Below are 22,125 nucleotides of genomic sequence, written 5' to 3' on the forward strand. Positions count from 1 at the left end.
TAGAAGTCCCTGGCTGAGCTTCCTCTGTAGTATTGGAGCTAGAGGGTGCTGGTGCCTCAGCTGCTGGCTGTAAGCTCTGATCAGCCAGCAGCTGTTGCTCCTGATTGCTGGCTTCTGCTGAATCAGGGCTAGGGCTGGCTACACAGGGCTCCTTTTCTCCTGAGGAGTCCTGGCTGGCTACACAAGGCTCCTCTGCTCCAGAGGAGACCTCACTCTCAGACTGGGCCATGACAGCACATTTTACCGTATAAGAGTAGTGCCCTGACCCATTCAAATCGTGCACGCTTCCAGGCTGCTCCCTTAGAGTCTCTTCCCTAAGCCTCTCTCTCTCCGTACACACTTACTGGATCCAAAGCACTGTTCTCTTGAGGTTTGCCCTAAGCCTCTTGCTCTCCTGGCCATGAATGCTGGCATTTGAAGCTGCCCTATTCCTCATGGACTGGGCTACTCTTCAGGATAGGTAGACATATTTTGTCCTCCCTCACTCTGTTTCAACTTCTGCCTAGCTTCCTAGCACTCTGTGCGTGTGTAACCATTTTTTCTATTTACCCAGTGTGCATGTGTATGCATTTTCCTCTTTCAATAAAATACTGTTCTTTGAACTTTAAGCACCAGTCTCATTTGCCATAATTGGAAGGGACCCCAGCAAAGATGCCTAGTCTTTCTAATAAGGACAGCTAATGGAACCTACTTCAGGAAGGAATTTTCTCTAGATTGAAAGTCTGGTGCTTTTGCAACAATATTGCAATTAATGGTGTCTTTGATCCTGAGGTTTCTGTTAGGGGATTCTGCCATTAGTGCTTGCTACTTAGAAGGTACTTATTCTTGTATGTGAGAGGATGCCCTTAACTCCAACAATGAGGTCATAGTAAGAAGAGACCCATGCTCCAGACCTCTACACAAAGGAATATGAAACTGCTGAAGTAGTTTTGGTATGCACCTTCATGGTTGTACAGTAACATGCATTTGTTCTTGATTTTTCTAATATATGAACAATAAAGGTGAATGTTTTATTTCTGAATGCAGTTTTATGAAACTCATTTTGTTTTTAATGCAAAAAACATTTGTGTCTTTGTTTAACATCTACCATTCTTACTGTTTTCCTCACTCTTGTGTTGATTTATTATCTAAACAAATTTTAATGGCTGTTTTTTTCTTGCCGTTTTACATTCTTTTCTGCTTTAGCCTTTTCTGCAAACTTGCTGCTCTTGTTAGACATAGGATTTCACTTTTTGGTAAGTTTAAAATGATTTTGATAAAGTGATAAATACAAAGGCATCAGACATTTCAGTATTTTTAATGAAATTGTGGAGATGCTGAGTTTTGAATGATGAAGAATCCTCAAACTTGTCCCACTTTGCTGGCCATTCATCCTCTGATCTTCTTGTGTCTTCTGTATATATTTCTGTTGTTCCCATTGGCTCATATTGCAAAAACTTCTACCAATCCCATTTTCTACTTCTGCAGAAACATTTTTTATGATTCTCAAACTATTACATTAGCCATAATAAAGTAAATCAAACGAGGCAGAGCACAACTTGCTAGGTTCAGAAATGACTGGTTTATGGAGCAGAATCTTCTTGCTGTCCTAATTATCCAATTTACTAGGGGAAAAGAAGAACAGAAAAATTAATAATTCCTGTATCATTGGCAGAATGAGTTGTTCTGTCATTCCAGCATAAATACATTTAATAGATACTTTAACTTTTTAAAAAATCTTATAAATATTGAGGTTTATAATAGCAGCCCATTTCTTTACCCTAATTTTTAACAGGTAGCGATGCTACTACGATGGTTAGTTGCCTACACATTTTAGCTCAGACACTAGATACAAGGTAAGTAGCACGCTAATTTATTCCTGTGTTCCATTAATGTAACAATATGTAGTTCTAATCATTCTATGAGAGCAGGCATATATTGGGTGGTGGTGGGAGGGGGAAGGGAGAAAGTTTCAGTGTTTGGAGGAAAATCATCCCTAAAAACACTCCATTGGATCCAATCAATTGTGTAGATATATATGTCAACAGATAATATTAAAATTAAAGGAAAACACTTCTAGGTGGAGCTACAGGACAATGAGAGATCTGGGAGTGGGGCTGCTGGAAGGAAATTTTGGTTGGGTAGCTCTGTTGGTCTACAGTAAAACAGCAAGACTTGAGTCCAGTGGTGCCTTACAGACCAACAAGATTTTCAGAGTGTAAGCTTTAGAGAGTCAGAGTTCCCTTCTTCAGACAAGAATTTTGTCTTCCTGCGAAAGCTTATTCTAGAATTATTTTTCCACTTCAGATATCACGTGGAGTTTCAAGTGATTGAATTCTCAGTATAAAAACTTTGCTGCACTTAGTAAACCAGATATCAAAGCTATGTTATAACTCTTCACCTTGTGATCTAATTTTCTGTGTTCAGGGGAGTTGGGTTTTTTGCTTGTTTTTGTTTTATGTACAGAGGATCATTCTGTCATTTGAGTTCTCACCTGAAGTCTCAATGGATACAGGTTAAGCACTAAAACTGAAAACTAAGCCACAATCTCCTTCAGATTTTGCTAGATTTATGTGTGCTAGATTTGGCTGAGTAATATATCCAAAGCTGAAAGCCACCATAAAATCTGAGCACTCCATTTATATTTTATTATCCGAATTTAAAATTGCCTATTCCAAATGTCATATATAAATAACATGACAATCTAAATATGTGCCTTAAACGAAGATTACATTAATAGGAATGGATTTATTATACAAGTATAATTCCCATTTGATTTCTAAATGAATTTTTTTAAAAAAACTTACTTTGTAGAACGGTCATGAAATCAGGCTCAGAGCTGGTTAAAGCAGGATTGCGTGCTTTCTTTGAAAATGCAGCTGAAGATCTGGAGAAGACATCAGAAAATCTTAAACTTGGAAAATTTACACATTCCCGAACACAAATTAAAGGAGTCTCACAGAACATCAACTACACTACAGTAGCATTGTTACCTATCTTAACATCAATTTTTGACCATGTTGCTCAGCATCATTTTGGCACTGATTTGCTTTGTAAGTTGTCTTCTTTTTTAATATTGATTTAGGAAGATGATTTCAATTGCAACAACGTATGCCCTTCTGTAATGAACATTTTACTTCATTCTCTCTTATTTCCTCTGGTTTGCAATGAGCTAGAACAAAATCTGATATTAGCTGCATAGGTTGATTCTATGCATGTTATATAATAAATAATGTGTTAGCAAAATCTCGCATAGATTGCTTCCCCATGGAAGTTCTGCTCTGTTTTGGTATCCAAATTGGAGGGGTTGTTTGAAAACTCCACATGATGTCCTCTAATCATCTACTTTCTGGGTTTCCCCTTGGTTTGGTGTGATACAATCGTTTTTGGAAATATTTCGGTCAAAGCACCTTTACATACTGTATGGACAGGAAGATGTGCATTTTAAAAATCCTGCCCACATTGGTGCTATTTCCCTTCCATCAGTCTGAAGACTTTTAAAAAAAATTAAAATTCAAAGAGGCTACTAGATCATGGCTCTGACCTGGATGTCCCAGGCTAGCTTGATCTCATAAGATCTTGGAAGCTAAGCAGGGTTGGATCTGGTTAGTACTTGGATGGGAGTCCACCAAGGAAATCCAGGATCACTACACAGAGGCAGGCAATGCCAAGCCACCTCTGTTGGTCTCTTGCCTTGAAAACTCTTTGGAGTCAACATAAGTTGGCTGCAATTTGACAGCGCTTTACACACACACGGCAATAGACTGGCATAACACTCTTGCATTGTAGTGATTTAGCAGTTGCGAGTTTTTTAAAAAAAGAGCTTGAAAATGCCTTCCAGTAAAGGAGGGGTGGAATAGCAACAGCAGGCAGAAAACTTCTGTGTGGATACTCTGTTTCCACTGCAAATTTCAACAGGCGCAAGGAGCAGGGGTGATTTTTGCTTATCTTCTCTCCCTTGGGAGATCTCAGATTCCTCGCCAAAGCTATTCTTTGTAGTCCCTCATGTCCCTCTTTTCTGGGAGATGTTGGATTGCTGCAGGAGTGGGAGTTGGTGAAAATTACTCCCTTCCCTGAACCCATGGAAATCTAAGTGGGATATCAGTGCCCACTATATAAATTGGCCATAATTTAACAGATAGCAAAAAATATTTTAAAAGATGTATAGGTTGAACAATATTTATTTTCTTTTTCAGTAGGTGACGTTCAAGTTTCATGTTACAGGATTCTTTGTAGCCTATACTCTCTTGGAACTGGAAAGAATATCTATGTTGAAAGGTAATTAATAGGAAAAGGTTGAATATTGCTAACAATGTTAAGACCAATTATGCAGCCAAATTTTATAACTGGGGGATTATTAATATGAACTGCCCCAGTTCAGAATTTATGGACTACTTATTAGTTGAGGCCAAACTACTCACATTTCAGGCTCTGCTCATAATCGATTTGGCCACAGAGACAAGGTGACATCCATGGGTGGCACACATGCTTTGTACAGCATGTTGTTTCATGGTCAGCCCCTCCTGCTGTGGCAAGGACCCACTACCCACCAGATTTTCTGAAATTAGGGTGGGATGTGGTCATTTTGTTTAGGAGCAACAAGCAGCAGGAAGTGGGAAAGGAGGGAGGTAGCAGCAACCAGAAATTATTGAGGAAGACTGAAAAGTAGAATTGAAGTTGTAGAGAGGGAGTAAGAGCCAGAACAGGGATTTTTACCAGGTGCTTGCCTAGAAGAAAAGGAAAGGGTAGGAAGTGCACAGGGCTGTGCTTGGTACAAGTGAAGAACCACAACAGTTCACGGGGTGTCTATATCAGGATCAGGAACCTAATAATAGTATTATAAAATGACTGACCTATAATATATGCAGGTCCTGCAGCAGCTGTGAGGAACAGGAAGTGCCAGTTTTTGGAGAAGCTAGAACTAGTATGGAGGAGGTTCATTCCAAGTGAGAAGCTGTGGCCCATTGAATGTGGGAGTGAGGACAGTCCTCTGATATTGCTGGTGCTCTATCACCCTCAAAACCTAGTTCCAATCCTATAGCAGATAATGGCTGGAAATGTTGCTGTGCATTGTCACAAGGGGAGAGCCAGTAGGGAAGCCTGAGGGAGTGAACCAGTTTCACTGAGCCAGATTGCTTCCTGATATATTGTAACCTTTTAAATTGACGGTATATTAATTATGTCATTTTCAGGCAACGTCCCGCTCTCGGTGAGTGCTTAGCTTCCCTTGCAGCAGCAATTCCAGTAGCCTTCCTTGAACCTTCTCTCAATCTTTTCAATCCACTTTCTGTCTTCAACACAAAATCTTCCAGAGAGAGAGCGCGTAAGTATTCTGCTTCAGAAAAATTGGCTTTCATGTTTGAATAAGAATTTACTCCTTGCTCATCTATTTCTAGACCTCTAAATACATTTCTTGTAAAACTGTGGTGGAATCTAAATTCATCTCTGAGCACCTCTGGCTAACAAAATGCTTTGGAAAGCACATTTTAATTTTTATTTATGTTATTAATACTTAATTCTCCAGAACATGTAATTAGACTTTGTCTTGAATTGATGGCAAATATTACAAGCTGACAGAGTTCATAATCTGAGCCCGATCATTATAAATGCTGTTATATTACATAACCCCTATACAGTTTTGATGGTATCGGTGGGGATGCAACAACCTAGAAGCAAGTAGTCCTGGAATATGTAGTTTCCAGGGCGGCTGATGCCCATGCAAATGACTCAGTCCTTCAAGAACTACCTTATTCCTCCATTCAAAAATACTGTCAGCTCTTTGACTACTGTAATGGCACTGAGGCTAGGTTTAATCGACTTCTGTAACATCTAATTCCAAATTTTGTGGACAGCATAAGTTCATGCAATGTTCCTCCTGAAGTCAGAAATGGTAAAGTCCAGAAAGAGCTTTGTTATCACTCCAGCTGTTGTAATAACTGGCCTAAATGGTATGAACTGAATTAAAAGCTCTGTGTGTGCTATGCAAGGTAAGAATACATTGCTATTGAACAGTAGAGGGAACTAGTGGATCATGTTTGCAGCCACAGTGAATCTACCTTAGCTTGACCAAGGAAGCAAATATGCCTTCAAATATCAGTGTTAAGATAGAAAAAAAAATTAAATTATGTCCTAAGTGTTCATAGAATCAAGCCTATTAAACTGTTATAATAATAAGTTTTAGGTATGCCTGAAACGGTAGAAGAAATGTGTCCAGAAATTCCTCACTTGGATGGCTTAATGAAAGAAATAAACAGCTTGGCAGAGTCTGGAGCCAGATATACTGAAATGCCACATGTGATTGAGGTGATCTTGCCCATGCTGTGCAACTATCTATCATACTGGTGGGGGAAAGGGCCTGAAAACATTCCTGAAAGTAGTGGGCCCTGCTGCACAATGGTAACCTCTGAGCACCTCAGCATAATTCTGGGAAACATTTTGAAAATCATCAACAACAACCTGGGGATAGATGAAGCATCCTGGATGAAGAGAATAGCAGGTATGTATGTGAAAATATTTCTTACCCCTATTGTATTTGTTAGAACTAAGAAAACATTAATTCACCAGCAGAAGTAGGAGAGCTAGATTCTTTGGGATTGCCCCTTCTTCTGGAGCAAGAGGCAGGGCCAGTTTGTGAATGACGACTTCTCCACTGGTGAGGGGCTTCTTTTTCTTTGACCAGCCCTGCCTTTCATCAGGGAAGAAGAATCTAGGCTGAACTCTCTCCAGAGCACAACCTAGTTTAGCTTACATCTAGAGCGATGTGGGTAGGGGGATTTCTTTACTTTATTTCTTTTTTATGTTGCTTGTTATTTTGCCTTCCCTTCCCTCCATCAAAAGTATAATAAAGTGTAATAAATAATAATTGTCTCAGAAGGAATGTAGCCCCCACACAGGCAAGGAGGCAAGCTCCTTGCTTCCCTACATGGGGCTCCAACTCTGCAGCAAGCCACTGCCAGAGGAAGTATGGTAATGTTAGACAGTGTTTGTTTCCTTGTACATGCCTCTTCTTCCAGGCTGGAGTGACTGGGACTGGATACAAGAAGTTGTTCTTCGGGATTAATGCCATATCATGCTCCTTAATGACTTCCCCCAACCAAGCCTTCTCCCTGAGCCAGCAGGGAAGGGGCTGACACATTAGGGTTAACATCACTATGGGCTAACACATCACAGAGGCACAGTGCCAATCAGCTGCATACTGGAGCACCTCTTCTCCAGCAACTCTGCAGCTGTTTTTTCTGTGTCCTAATAATATCTGTACAATTCTCTTCAGGGCTGTGACAGCAGCTGTGACTTTCTCAATGCAGATACCACACAACATTTCCTTGGAGGTGTTTGTTGTGGATCACACCAGGAATCTCATAGAGAAATGCCTCCCTTCAAACACATGTTTTGAAGGACTGGTGGGTGAAGCACTGAATGATGCTTGTATGTTCAGGTTATCAGAGGAGCTTATGGCTCTCCAGTCAGGACTATTCTAGGTATGAGCAAAAGGGACACTAACTCATCTGGAGAGAAGGTGGGATTGACTTTGAGTGATTTGACCCCTGCTCACGTTTAGCTTCCCAAGGAGGAGAAAAAGGCTTAAAGAATCAAGGGATACAGAGCTCTTTCCTCTATACCTAGTGGAGAACAATCCCTCACCAGGTTCATGACACAGGTCCAGTATATAATAGTACAGCAATGCCAGAATACAATGCCTTCATCTTTGACTAAGCAGGCAGAAGTGAAGGATCCTCATGACATGTCTCAGTTCAAGTTAATATGTAGGAAAACTACAAAGGTCACAAAAAACTCAAGAGAAGGTAACATTCCAGAGGTAGATCCATACATATAAAGCATCCCATAGCCCTTATTCTTTGAGCTGTAACTTCAGTAGATACAATATAGCGTCTGATTATTTTAAGTGCACCCACAAAAGTCAAAGTTAGGTGCAAGAAAAACAAATAGGTATCCCACCCAACTCCGGGGCAGGGAGAAGTGCCACCCTTCAATGAAGATAAAATTCAGACAAACGTGAAAGCAGGGCAGAGAGCATTAGCCCTTCTTACTCTGTTTCTGAAAACAGATCAAACATTTCCCTTGGCACAAAAATGGAAGAACAGGGAGAGGTTGGAGATAAACCAAGTTGACTCTTGACACATACAGCTCTTCTGAGGAGGCACAGACCAGCATAAGTAAGAGTCCTAGGTAAAAGAAATTCAATCAATCTTGTTTTAACCTCAGAAGCAGAAGGAAAACCTTTCCATTAAAAGTTTGAGTCCAACACAGACATGTTTAAATTATTTATTTTCAAAACGTGAACACATATGCACAGCTTTTGAGCTTCAGCATCTCTTTTCCTAGTCCACATATGCACCTTCTCTGTCCAGTGCAATCTTTCATATACAATTTTTACCCCAAAAACTTATCTTTCCTAAGGGAAGGGAACACATTCTTCCTTCCTGTCCCCTTTCCTGAATCTTTTAACACAATGGTCAAGGTAGAGTGTGCCCTCTCAGCATGGTCAAACCAGTGAATCAGCAAATTGCCATCTGAATGATGGAGTGTTTCAAGATACCTTCATTAGACACACTGATGGAAGTCCTTTTATCTTCAGCTGTAATTTCCACAGATGAAGCAGGGCCTAGGGTTGCCTGTGAAGCACTAAAGGGTGGGGGGCATGAATGCGCTACTGAAGAAAAATTTTGAGTGAATAGTAATTCCTCTTCCTCTTACATCATGTTTCAAACTCAATGTTTGTTAAGGCAGTTTTTTATGGGAGGAGGAACTGATGTCTTTTGACATACGACTGCCCTAAAGCAGTGCATGATTGGTTGAAAGAAAACTCATTAGTAACTGTTGCTATGGCAGACTCGTCTTTGAACCCCATCCAGTCTTACACCATAGCTATGGGTTCTGACATTATGGCCTGCAGAAACATATGGCTATGATACTGGAGCATGAACCCAGTATTGCAGGCAAGGTTATGGAGCACCATCTTCATGGCCGTTTCCCCACAGTCTAAAAATAATGTGATACTCATGGAAGGCTGCTGGCTTCTTCATGCGATTTTTGACGCCATCCATTTACAAAACGGAAGCAGGCAGCATTGATGGCGCTTTTGTGGCTACCTGCCACAAATGGATGGTGCCAAAAATCATGCAAGGAAGCTGGCCGCTTCCTTGACTATTGCACTATTTTTAGACTGTGGGAAAATGACTAGTGCTTGAAGAGACTCTCAATTTGGTACCAATAGGAACAGAAGAAGGTTCCTCTTAGCTCCATTGAAGAAGCTAACAATGCAAAAGAAAACTAAGAAAGCTGTTTTGTGCCTCCCAACAACTGCAAAGACCTAGAGACTTTAACAGCTTCAGTATTAGTGAGAAGCAGTGTCTTCCTAGAGGTCATAGATCCAGAGGAGTTAGCCATGTTAGTCTGTAGTAGCAAAACAGAAAAGAGTCCAGTAGCACCTTTAAGACTAACCAACTTTACTGTAGCATAAGCTTTCAAGAATCACAGTTCTCTTCGTCAGATGCATGGAGGGTATGGGGAAACTGGCCAGATATATGGGGGGAGAGGGGAGTAGATGCAATCAGTGGCTTCTGATAATGGGATCAATTACTTCTGATAATGAGATAACCATTCATAGTCTCTATTCAATCCAAACCTGACTGAGTCAAATTTACATATGAATTACAATTCAGCAGCTTCCCATTGGATTCTGTTTTTGAAAGGTTTCTGTTGAACTACAGTGACCTTTAAGTCCTTGATGGAATGTCCTGGTAGATTGAAGTGTTCTCCCATTGGTTTCTGAATGTTGCCATTTTTAATGTCAGATGTCCATTTATTCTTTTGCGCAGAGGTTGGCTGGTTTGTCCAATGTACAGAGCAGATGGACATAGTTGGCACATGAGGGCATATATCTTGTTGGAGGATGAGCAGCTGTAAGAGCCAGAGATAGTGTAGTTAACACCATTGGGTCCTGTAATTGTATTTCCTGGGTAGATATGAGGGCAGAGCTGGCATCTGGGTCTGTTGCAGGGCCTGGTACCTGTGCTGGTGACTCTGCTAGCCAATTCATGGTTGTAAGTGAGAAGTTGTTTAAGTCTGGGGGGCTGTCTGTAGGCAAGGAGAGGTCTTCCACCCAGGGCTTTTGAGAGAGAGGCATCATTTTCCAGGATGGGTTGTAGATCACTGATGGGTTGAGCTGGGAACTATAGGTGACAACCAGTGGTGTTCTGTTGTTAGTTCCTTTAGGTTTGTCCTGGAGCAGGCTGTTTCTGGGTACTAGTCTGGCCCTGTTGATTTGTTTCCTCACTTCATTTGGTGGGTACTGTAGCCCCAAAAATGCTTGTTGTAAATCTCTTAAATGGGAGTCCTGAACAAGAGCATTGGAGCAGATACGATTGTCATGTAAGGCTTGGCTGTAGACAATCGACCGAGTGGTATGTTTAGGGTGGTAGCTGGAGGCATGCAGATATGAGTATCGGTCAGTGGGTTTCCGGTATAAGGTGGTATTTATCTGTCCATTATGTAGCTGTACAGTGGAGTACCTGTTGTGTAGAGTGGTCCAGGCTCAGGTTGATAGTAGAGTGAAAATTGTTGAAGTCCTGATGAAATCTCTCAAGGGCTTCCTTCCCATGGGTCCAAATGATGAAGATGTCATCCAAGAATCTTAAGTACAGGAGTGGTTTCAGTCGATGGGAGCTAAGGAAGTGTTGCTCCAAGTCTGCCATGAATATGTTAGCATATTGTGGTGCCATATCATCAGTGATCTACAACCCATCCTGGAAAATGATGCCTCTCTCTCACAAGCCCTGGGTGGAAGACCTCTCCTTGCCTACAGACAGCCCCCCAGCCTTAAACGACTTCTCACTTACAACCATGAATTGGCTAGCAGAGTCACCAACACAGGTACCAGACCCTGCAACAGACCCAGATTCCAGCTCTGCCCTCATATCTACCCAAGAAATACAACTATAGGACCCAATGGTGTTAACTACACTATCTCTGGCTCTTACAGCTGCTCATCCTCCAACGTGATATATGCCCTCATGTGCCAACAATGTCCATCTGCTCTGTACATTGGACAAACCAGCCAACCTCTACGCAAAAGAATAAATGGACACAAATCTGACATTAAAAATGGCAACATTCAGAAACCAATGGGAGAACATTTCAATCTATCAGGACATTCCATCAAGGACTTAAAGGTCACTGTAGTTCAACAGAAACCTTTTAAAAACAGAATCCAACAGGAAGCTGCTGAATTGTAATTCATATGTAAATTTGACTCAGTCAGGTTTGGATTGAATAGAGACTATGAATGGTTATCTCATTATCAGAAGTAATTGATGCCATTATCAGAAGCAGACCGATCCCATTATCAGAAGCTACTGATTGCATCTACTTCTCCCTCCCCTCTCCACCTATATATCTGACCAGTTTCTTCATCCACGGTCTTCCTGTGCAGTCCCACATGGGACTGCGCACGCGCAGGCCTGCCGATACCGGAGATTTTTATAGCTCAAAGCCACCAGGGGGCGCTCTCGCCTTCCACCGCGCATGCGCGGCCATTTTCCCGCCTAAATGGACTATAGAAGGCGGAGCGCCCCACACATACCCTCAGTTTCCTTTTCGCCGCCGATAGATGAGGTTTTTAGCTCTTCTACTCGTTCGCGATGTCGGATACTGCTTTGTTCAAACGATGCGTCTCCTGTAATCGAAAGATGACCAGGTCAGACGGCCATTCTAATTGCCTTTATTGCCTCGGGGAAACCCATAATACCCAGGCCTGTAAACATTGCCGTGCCTTTACTTCGAAGGCCAGGGCGGAGAGGGCGGACCGTTTGCACGCCTCGCTGTGGCAACGTGCCATGTCTGTTGTGGACCCTCCGGCGAAGGCACCTCCATCTGCTGCGCCCGGATCCACTCCTCGGCCGGCCGAAACCGTGAGCTCGAGGACCCCTCGCGCCTTACCTTCCCCGAGTCATTCGGAGTCGAGACCGAGAGATCGCTCGTCCTCCTCGGTTCGGAGCGCGTCGGAACCAGCACCATCGGTTCCGAAGCTCCCTCGGAGCCGACCGCCCTCGACTTCATCTGCTGCACCAGCCTTGGATCGAGCTGCGTCTCGGAGCCGGACGCCTTCGGTGTCACGACCGACGCCTCCACCGTCTCAGGGTGCAGTCGCTTCGGAGACAGCGGGAGAACCATCCGCTCCGTCCGACTCTGACAAGCAGAAGAAGAAGAAGAGAAAACATTCTTCCAAACGGGACAAGGCGGTTCTGGAGCAGTTACTTTCCTCTCCGCTACCGGCCCCTTCGGGTGCGCTCGGTTCCGACCCACCGGAAAAGAGGCGCAAGGATCCCGACCCGGTTCCTGTCTTGACCTCTTCCCAGGAGGACCCGGTTCCGGTAGAGAAACCCCCGACCCCTACGGGACGCCCGCGATCGACCTCCCATGAATCCGGGTCCATCAGATCGGGTCGGAGTTATCGAAGTGGATCGGGCCGTAGATACAGCCCGTACCCGACTCGGAGCCGATCGAGGGAGCGATACAGCAGTGAGGGCCGGGCGGCCTCATACTACAGGGGGGATAGTCCGCTCCGATCGGACCGCTCTTTTCGAGGGGACTCGATGTCTCCTTCCTTTCGGATCCGATCCTATGGCGACTCGCATGGAACACCGCACCTTTCTGAGGTTGATTACCATCGGAACCGACCAAGGGGTTATGAGTCCCCTCCTTCGGATTCGCCTGATGCTGAACTTGGCCCAGCGGAAGAACCTTCGCCGACGGACGACTTCAGAGCCTATAATGAATTGCTTCAGCGAATGGCTAAAGCACTGGATTTGGAAACGACCTCTACGGAGTCGAAATTTACTGATAAGATCTACCAGCATATCTACTCGGGTTCCACTCCTTCCGTAGCCTTTCCGCTGATCGATGGTTTTGTTGAGTTGTGGAAGAAGCTCAATGCTAAGCCTGCTTCTATCCCCGCCACTAACCGAAAAGTGGAAGGCCTTTATCGTACAAAGGACGAAAACCATCCGTTCTTGGCTGTCCATCCACCTCCTTCCTCCTTAGTCACTGAGGAGATGCAGGCAAGGGGCAAACAAGGTTCCATGTCGGCTCCTACTGACAAGGACAGTAGAAAGATTGATACTCTAGGGAGGAAATTGTACACCTCTGCTGCTTTTGCCATCAAAGTGGCTAACTATGCGGCTATGATGTCGGCTTACCAGCTCTTCCTGTGGAAGAAAGTGGCTGCTTTCCTTCCCAAACTCCCTGAAGACCAGCGGACCCTCCTGCGTGTCATCCAGGAGGAGGCCACCCGCCTCTCGAGGCACCAGATTAATACGAGCAGGAGTTTGTCCGATACGTCTGCACGTTCCTTGCTCTCTGCAGTGGTTTTGCGGCGATTTGCGTGGCTCCGCACGACTGCTCTCCCGCCTGAGACGAGGAACAAAGTAGAGGACTTACCTTTTGAAGGGACACTCCTTTTTTCTGAGAAGACAGATGAATACCTGTCGAAAAAGAGAACGGATCGTCTCACAGCACGGTCCTATGGTGTTCTGCACCAGGCTCCTCAGTATCCCGCCAGACCTTACTTCAGATCTTCTCAGCGGGGCAGATCATATCGGTACCAGCCTTATCAGGGGTATTCGTATCAGTCTCAGAGGAGTTACCAGAGCCCTCAACAATCCTTTTCCAGGCGCAGACAAGGTCACCGTCCCAAGCCTGGTTCTCAGCATCAACAGGCTAAGGACGCCCCCCACGCCCAGAAGCAATTCTGACAATTACAGGGACCTGAGCCTATGTTTGGGTTCAGGCTACATGCTTACTGGAGGGAGTGGCTGTCCATCGGTTCCGATGTTTGGGTTTCTGATATTGTTCAGTATGGTTATAAAGTTGAGTTTGTGAGTTTACCTTACCTGAGTCTCCCTGTCTTTTCTTCCGGACCTCCTCATACGGAGATCTTAACTGAATTGGCCACCCTGATTCAGAAGGGTGCAATTGAAGAGGTGCCCTGTGATCCTGCCCCCTTCGGTTTTTACTCTAACCTGTTTCTGGTGGAAAAGAAAGATGGTGGTCTTCGACCCATTTTAGACCTACGGGCCCTTAATAAACTTATAAAAATTCGAAAGTTTAAAATGGTCACTTTGCAAATGGTTCTGACCCTTTTACCTAGACACTCCTGGTTTGCTGTCCTTGATTTGAAGGACGCTTATTTCCATATCTCCATTTTTCCTGAACACAAGAAGTATTTACGTTTTACTTATGATGGTAAAATTTACCAGTACCGGGTTTTACCCTTTGGTCTAGCTACTGCTCCTAGGGTCTTTACGAAGTGTATAGCTGTGGTGGTGGCCCATCTGAGGTTACAGGGCTGTCGAATCTTCCCGTACCTGGATGATTGGCTCCTGGTTGGAAGTTCTGCTGATGACGTGTTTACCCAAGTGTCCCTGACTTTGGATTTATGTCTTAGGTTAGGTCTTTTCGTTAATCAGAAAAAGTCAAAATTGACCCCAGTGCGGTCTGTACAATTTATAGGAGTAGTCTTGGATGGGATCAAGAATGCTGGCTTCCTGCCCTCAGACAGGGCGGCCAGGATTAAGGGCATGGTCCTTCGGCTGCAGCGCTGCCGTTTTCAGTCAGCTCATTTTATCCAGACTCTCTTGGGTTGTTTGGCCTCTACTACGGCTGTGGTTCCGTTTGCCAGGCTGTTCATGCGGCCATTACAAATGTGGTTTAATGCCAGTTTTTCTCCCAACTCTGACTCCCAGAACAAGCGTTTATCAGTCCCTCGACGGGTGGTGGCCTCGTTAGAATGGTGGTTGGCAGATGCGAATCTATTTAAGGGTGTGGAGTTTGGCTATCGTCAAACTCACTTGTCCATAACCACTGATGCTTCCCTGTTGGGTTGGGGAGCTCACTGTGAGGGTGCTTTTGCTCACGGCACATGGTCTCAGGCCGAACGCTCGGAACATATTAATCTCCTTGAGCTTAGGGCTATTTCAAATGCACTGATCTCCTTTTCAGATACCGTGCGCAACAAATCAGTGCAAGTGTTGACGGACAACACGACTGCAATGTTTTATGTCAACAAACAGGGTGGCACGGCATCGGCGACCCTTTGTACCGAGGCGATGAAGCTGTGGACTTGGGCCATACAGAACTCGGTTTGGCTGAGAGCGGTACACATCCCGGGGGTGGAGAATCTCCAAGCAGATCAGCTGAGCAGACTACACCGGGATGTTCACGAATGGTCTCTTCGGGACAAGTACCTCGTTCCGATCTTCTCGATGTGGGGTTTCCCGGAACTGGACCTCTTTGCCACACTGGACAATCGCAAGGCCCATCGCTATTGCTCCAGGGGGGGTCTAGGCCCCGGGTCCGATGGGGATGCATTTCAAGTTGAGTGGTCGGGTCCTCTGTGTTATGCATTTCCCCCATTCCCCCTGTTGGCCAGGGTTCTGAGCAAGATCCAAGGGGAGGGGGCGACGGTCATACTGATAGCCCCTTTTTGGCCGAGACAACCTTGGTTTCACACTCTCCTTCGATTGCAGTCGCAGTCGATCAGATTGCCACTCGTTCCAGACCTTCTGTCCTGGCACGGGGTTTTGCATCACGACATTCAACGACTCAAACTGACGGCGTGGCTGATAATTCACAATCGGGGTTTTCTGAAGCTGTAGCTCATGTTTTGTTGAATGCTAGACGCCTTTCCACGAGACAGTCCTATGCGTTCAAATGGGAACGCTTTTCTGGGTGGTGCCGCAGCCGGAATTTGGACCCTTTCTCTTCCTCTTTGCCTGAGGTTTTGGAATTCCTTTGGGAGATTAAATTAGGGGGTTTAGCCAATAGTTCTGTTAAAGTATATTTGGCAGCAATTTCGGCATTCCATCCTCCTATAGATAGGAAATCAGTCTTCTCACACTACACTTCGAAATTGTTTCTCAGAGGACTGAATAATTTGTACCCCCCTGTTCGGGCTATTGTCCCTCAGTGGTCTTTACCGCTAGTATTGACTAGATTGATGTCTAAACCTTTTGAACCTCTAGCTACCTGTCCTTTACGCTACCTTACTTTGAAGGTGGCTTTCTTGGTGGCGATCACTTCAGCCAGAAGGGTGGGGGAATTGGCTGCGCTTTCGTCAGAACCCCCCTATTTGAAGTTTCATGCGGACAAGGTGGTCTTACGGACTAAAGTTGACTTTTTACCTAAAGTGGTGTCTCAGTTTCATTTGTCTCAGGACATTGCCTTACCTGTTTTTTTCCCGATGCAGTCTTCTGATGCGGAGAGGGCCCTCCATTCGTTGGACGTGCGCAGGGCTCTTCTCTTTTACTTGGATCGTACCAAGCCTTTTCGTTTGGATTCTAATTTGTTTGTCTGTTTTGCAGGACAAAAGAGGGGAAAGAAAGCGACATCTCAGTCTATTGCGAGATGGGTTGTTCAAACAGTTTTAACATGTTATGATTCTGCTCATTTACCTTGTCCTTTGGAGGTGCATGCCCATTCCACTAGGTCCTTGGCGTCATCTGCGGCTCTGCTGAGAGGTGTTCCTCTGCATGACATCTGTAGAGCGGCGACGTGGGCTTCAGCGGATACCTTTATCAAGCATTATGCGCTGGACGTTCTGGACCGGAAGGAGACTGCAGTGGGCACCGCAGTGTTGCATTCTATTTTTGAGTGACTTTACTGTGGCACCTCCACCCAGGTATTAAGCTTTATAATCTCCCATGTGGGACTGCACAGGAAGACCGTGGATGAAAAACAGGTTTCGCTTACCGTAACTGTTGTTCATCTAGGTCTTCCGTGCAGGCACACATGCCCTCCCTCCTTCCCCGCTGTATAGTATAATTGAGAGTAGTACGGCGGCGAAAGGGGAACTGAGGGTATGTGTGGGGCGCTCCGCCTTCTATAGTCCATTTAGGCGGGAAAATGGCCGCGCATGCGCGGTGGAAGGCGAGAGCGCCCCCTGGTGGCTTTGAGCTATAAAAATCTCCGGTATCGGCAGGCCTGCGCGTGCGCAGTCCCATGTGTGCCTGCACGGAAGACCTAGATGAACAACAGTTACGGTAAGCGAAACCTGTTTTTCTTGCCCTCCATGCATCTGATGAAGAGAACTGTGATTCTCAAAAGCTTATGCTATAATAAAGTTGGTTAGTCTTAAAGGTGCTACTGGACTCTTTTCTATTTTCCTAGAGGTGGACACGGAATTCCTTGGGTGGTACCTCTTCATCCAAATGAACTAAACCTATGCACAGCAACTGTTGTCTGATGCCCCGTGTTCCCTTGTGCAGGGTAGCTTACTGCTACTCTTCTCTGATTGAACAAGTTGACAAACAGGGAAATGGTGGCACCAAGGGATATGCCCTGGAGATAATCAGGAATCACAGGGACAGATTCAGTATGTCCCCAAAGTTGAGAAGCAAGGAAAAAAATCTTTCCCAGAAGACTGTTCAGCATCTCTTGGATATAAAGGCCAATGAACATGTCCCAAAGGAAAAGAGGAACTTGGGGGGGGGAGTGCCCAAAGGGAGGGGCATTGAGGCCATTAGTTCAGAGTGGGAATGCTGAAGCCTGTTGTACTAGCCTTACAACTTCGTGGCTTTTGTAGACTTGAAAGAAGCATATCTTCACATACCCATCTCACAGAAGATTCTTAGGGCTGACTGCAGCTGCTATCATTATCCAAACAGGACATTGCCCTTTGGATTCAGCACAGCGTCTAGGGTTTTCATCAAAACCTAATGGCAAATAAAGGCACCAGACTTTTTTTCTATATTTAGGTGACATTCTGGAGAGGTTCAGCTGAAAGGAGAAGAACATTTAGTATGTTCAGACTACACTTGCATGTCTCCAGGAACATGGTTTTGCAGAGAATAGGAAAAGTTCCTCATGGTTGACTCACCTACTGGAACATCTAAGGATGAAAGGGAATACATGCATGTACTGCATGTGTCCAAGGGAAGAAGGAAAAAGATAGTCAAGCTGACAAGTGAGCAACAGGAGGGTTTCATTAATGTGGTGCAATAAGTAGGATTGATAATATAATGCCAGAGGTACTGCGTTGGTCCTGATTCCGTACAAAGTGACTCAAAAACCTTCATTTTCCATTTGAGGAGGAGATTGCTATGCTGTACAATAGGAAGATCACCATCTCAGATGAGATCAAAGAAGTCTCCCAGTATGTGGCAGGAGAAAGGCAGACTGCATGCAGTCTTAGACACATTTCTTAAACAGATGCTAGTCTTAGAGGCTGGGGAGACAGGGAGGAACCCACTTGTTAACCTGTCAGTGGGAAGACTGTCACATCATCAGCTGGGAAAAGAAACACTTGCCCTTAATAAAGCACAGCACCTGGCATGGGTTTTGAATGCTCTAGTAGATTAGTTGAGCAAGGAGGCCATTTAGGAAGTGTAATGGATGTTTTATGGTAAGGTTTTTTAGATGATAGCCAAATACTTTAGCATGTCCTTTATAGACCTATTTGTCAATGTTGAAAACAAACAGGTAAAAATATTGATGTCTTTCTTTCAATACATGAAGCAGAAGCAAGAGATATTATTTGGCCTCAGGATCTCCTGTATGTCTCTTCAGCCCTCAGCCTGATACTCCAGGTGTTGCAACTTATCAGGTGCCAGAAAGGAGAACTGAAAATCATAATACCACATTTGTTCAGAAGGCTCCAGTTTCCGGAGTTAGTAACTGTGTCAGTAGAACCACATTGGTTGGTTGAAAAAATGTATAGGGGGTTGAAAGACAGTATAGAGGTGGTTAAAGGGCTATTGGAAAATCTCCTTCACTAGGAATTTAAGCACATTGCTCTAAGAAAGCAACTGTCTATGTTACCTTTTAGAGAAATGCAGGTACTGATAAAATTCGCATGCAGCTACATGGGCCTCTGTACTAATTTATGAGACATTATGCAACAGATTCTCTGCGGAAGACACAACCTTTAGAAGAAGGGTTTTGCAAAGAGCTCTGATCCCTTAGGGACACTGCTAGAATATGAAGAACCACTCTAGGATAGAGTGCTCTTCCATATCACAAAAGTTCTAGAATACCTTGCCTTTACTGGAGAAATCAGGAATATTCTTAGCTAGAATTCTTGTTTTCAGGAGTGGCATTCAATGCTTTTCGGTTTAGGCAGTATTTTTCTGCTTTTCTGTTTGTAGGCTATATCTGTGAGAGGTATTTTGGGATCATCAGGGATCAGTGCCTTCACCTTCCTTATTTTTTGTGTTAATTGTTTGAATATTGTTACAGTAGCTTTGCAGTTGTGGTTGGGATTGTTCCTGCTGTTTTCAATCTAGCCTGGGAAGGAGTCCCTCACCTGTGGAGGACTCATCATTCAAAAGTTGGCCCTGCCTCCCATTCCAGTAGGAGGAGGTTGCTCCAAAAGATGTAAAGTATACTCCTCTGTCTTCTTAGGAGAGGAATTCACAGTAAGAAAATTCTCACTTTTTCTTCCACACACATTCAGATTTACATTTTAAAATGACAAAATGTATTAAGTTGCTACAAAGCATAGATCTGATAATATGTGGAATTTATTAAAGTATTTATATGCTGCCTTTCCCATTGGTCACAAGAAAGTGATGAATTGGTGACTTTTCTAACAGAACAATTATTTAAATAACAATTTTGAGAATCAATTCGGTGTAGTGATTAGAGAGTCAAACTATGACTAAGGAGATCCAGATTCAAATTCCCATTCATGAAGTTTGCTTGGTTACCTCTGGGTCAGTTACACACTCGTAGCCTGACCTATCTCATGGAGTTGTTATGAGAACAATATGGAGGTTGGTGACAGGATAAAATGGAGTCTTATTGTTGTTGTCCTGGAGTGAGTGGGTCAAAAATGTAATAAAATAATTCAGTCTCCCTAGGCCCTACAAGCAATGTGCTTTGATTAATGCCTAAATATGATGGAAATAAAAGTTTATAATTGCAGAGCTCAGGAGCAAAACATAATTCCCTGATTAGGTACTTTAAGATTGCAATCTTAAAAATATTTTCTTGGGATTAAGCCTTACATCTGAATAGACCTGTTTAGGATTTGCTCCCATAAAGTAAATTTTTTAACAGTTACACTCTTCAAGCCTATTGACTTCAATCAACTTAGAAGGGTGTAACTGTGTTTAGGATTGCACTGTTACTCTCTTAGAGAGTATTATGACACAAATAATGGGTTGAGTCCAGAATATTGAAAGTTAGTTTATGTATTTTACTTCATTTATACCCCACCATTCTTCCTAATGGGGACACAAAAAGGCTTACATGGTTCTGTTCTCCTCCATTTTATCCTCACAACCACTCAGGCTTAGTTGAGAATGTAAGAGTGGCCCAAGGTCACCCAACAAGCCTTTAGAGCACAGTAGAAATTCAAAACTGGGTTTCCAAGATACTAGTCCAACACTCTAACATAACATTACACAACGTAGCTCCTAATTGGAGATCATAAAAGGAATCTTTGCCATTTTCCCATTTTTGCAGCCCCAGTGTTCCATAAAAGCCACTCCTGTTGGGGAACCATCGGGAACTCTTTAGGATGCTGTGTATGCAACTACAGTGAATGGTAAAATAAGCGGAAATGGCACACATACATTCTTGCACAAATGGAAGATGACACAGTGTGGCTTTTCAGGAGGTGCAGGATGGAAAGGAATGAACTTTGCTCCACTTACTATAGTTTGGAAGTACCTCATAGGGTTCATGGTCACATACATTGGTTACAAAATGGTTGGAGACATTTATGAGGCATATTCGTGGCTTCTAACATAGTTATGTCAAACATTCAGGAAAGCCCCCCCCCCCCGTTTCTTTTTTTCTTTCCTTGAGGGCTGTTGTGAGGATAAAATGGAGGAGAGGAAAATGATGCAAATCACTTTGAATCACCATTGGGGAAAACGTGGGTTATAAATGGAATTAAATAAATAGTTAAATTCACTTGCCCTATTCTATACCCACCTCCCAGTGTTCTTCCAAGGAGCTCAAGTATATTCAGAAGTAAGTTTCAAGTTAGTCAGTGAAGTTTACTCCCAAGAAAGTGCCCTCAAGATTGCTGCCTGAGTCATACAACTAGAAAAGGGGCATACGGTACAAAGGCAAAAGCGTTTTATATATGAGACACTTAGCTAAATACATTTTGTACATGCATCGGGATGTATTTTCTATCAGATTTATTAGCTGAAATGGAGAGATATGGTTGAATTTAGCTTGACGTACTTAACTGAAACAATCTTGATAGTTTTAGTATAGGGTTTAGTATATAAAGTCTATAATGAACAGTGCTTACACCAACTCCCGGTCCTGATGCATAGGTGTACATAATACTACTAAAAGAGATAATATACATTATTTGTATATTATTATATGTATACAGGGAATGGTGGCCTTCACATATGACTGACTTTTTTAAAAAACTCAGGAGTACACCAATGATTGTTGATTGTTACCTAAATTTGATTCAAACAGAACAAACAGGGAAGGTAGCAACACAGTCTAAAAGGTATATTGCTCAATCAAAAATGTAATAAATTGACAACAAAGATAAATATATACAATCTATAAGTCAACAATATATGATGCATATGAAAAAATGGGGACCCAATACAGTTTAATACAAATGGGCAAGTTCATTTAAGTAATATGCACTGTAGAAATAAAGGCAATTTATATACAGTATAACACAAATAAGTCGGTTTGTTTAAAGTAATGTATAGTAACATCAATTTCTAGTCACAGTCTGTGTAGGTGATACTTCAGGTATGCCAAAAATAAGGTTCATTAAAGAGCCAACGGGGAAAATGCTTGCATCTTCTGACGTTCCCGTTTCACCATGCAAAAGCTTCCTCAGGGCATTCAACTGGCAAAAATAAATAGAAATAATCATATACTAGCCATACCCACAGGCAGTTACCTGAAAACAAAAATAAGCAGCACCATACATACTCACACGAAAGCACACTGATGTAAAATGTTTGTAGTCAATGCATTCAATGAAGTAATTCAAACCAACAGAACTGGATACCGCTCCACAGTGGAAGTCTCTCGACAGGCAATCACCGCGTCGAGTTGGCCAATTACAGGTAATTTATATTCTGGGACCTTAAAGGCACAGTATATCATGTAGGCAGGAGAAGAGTTAAAGGGCCAGCA

The 22,125-nt window shown here is 43.5% G+C and overlaps 1 protein-coding gene across 1 annotated transcript in view; it reads left to right on the forward strand.

The window, feature by feature from the left end:
- Positions 1 to 22,125, forward strand: part of RYR3 (ryanodine receptor 3) — a 479,585-nt gene that overhangs the window by 299,696 nt on the left and 157,764 nt on the right. Inside the window, exons 62-67 of the mRNA XM_054969918.1 lie at positions 1,186 to 1,235; positions 1,775 to 1,835; positions 2,794 to 3,032; positions 4,176 to 4,257; positions 5,172 to 5,302; positions 6,155 to 6,475. Coding sequence (XP_054825893.1) covers positions 1,186 to 1,235; positions 1,775 to 1,835; positions 2,794 to 3,032; positions 4,176 to 4,257; positions 5,172 to 5,302; positions 6,155 to 6,475 — 884 coding nt within the window. The remainder of the gene's footprint in view (positions 1 to 1,185; positions 1,236 to 1,774; positions 1,836 to 2,793; positions 3,033 to 4,175; positions 4,258 to 5,171; positions 5,303 to 6,154; positions 6,476 to 22,125) is intronic.

The sequence above is a fragment of the Eublepharis macularius genome, chromosome 2 (assembly GCF_028583425.1).
Source record: "Eublepharis macularius isolate TG4126 chromosome 2, MPM_Emac_v1.0, whole genome shotgun sequence".
Taxonomy (NCBI): Eukaryota; Metazoa; Chordata; class Lepidosauria; order Squamata; family Eublepharidae; genus Eublepharis; species Eublepharis macularius.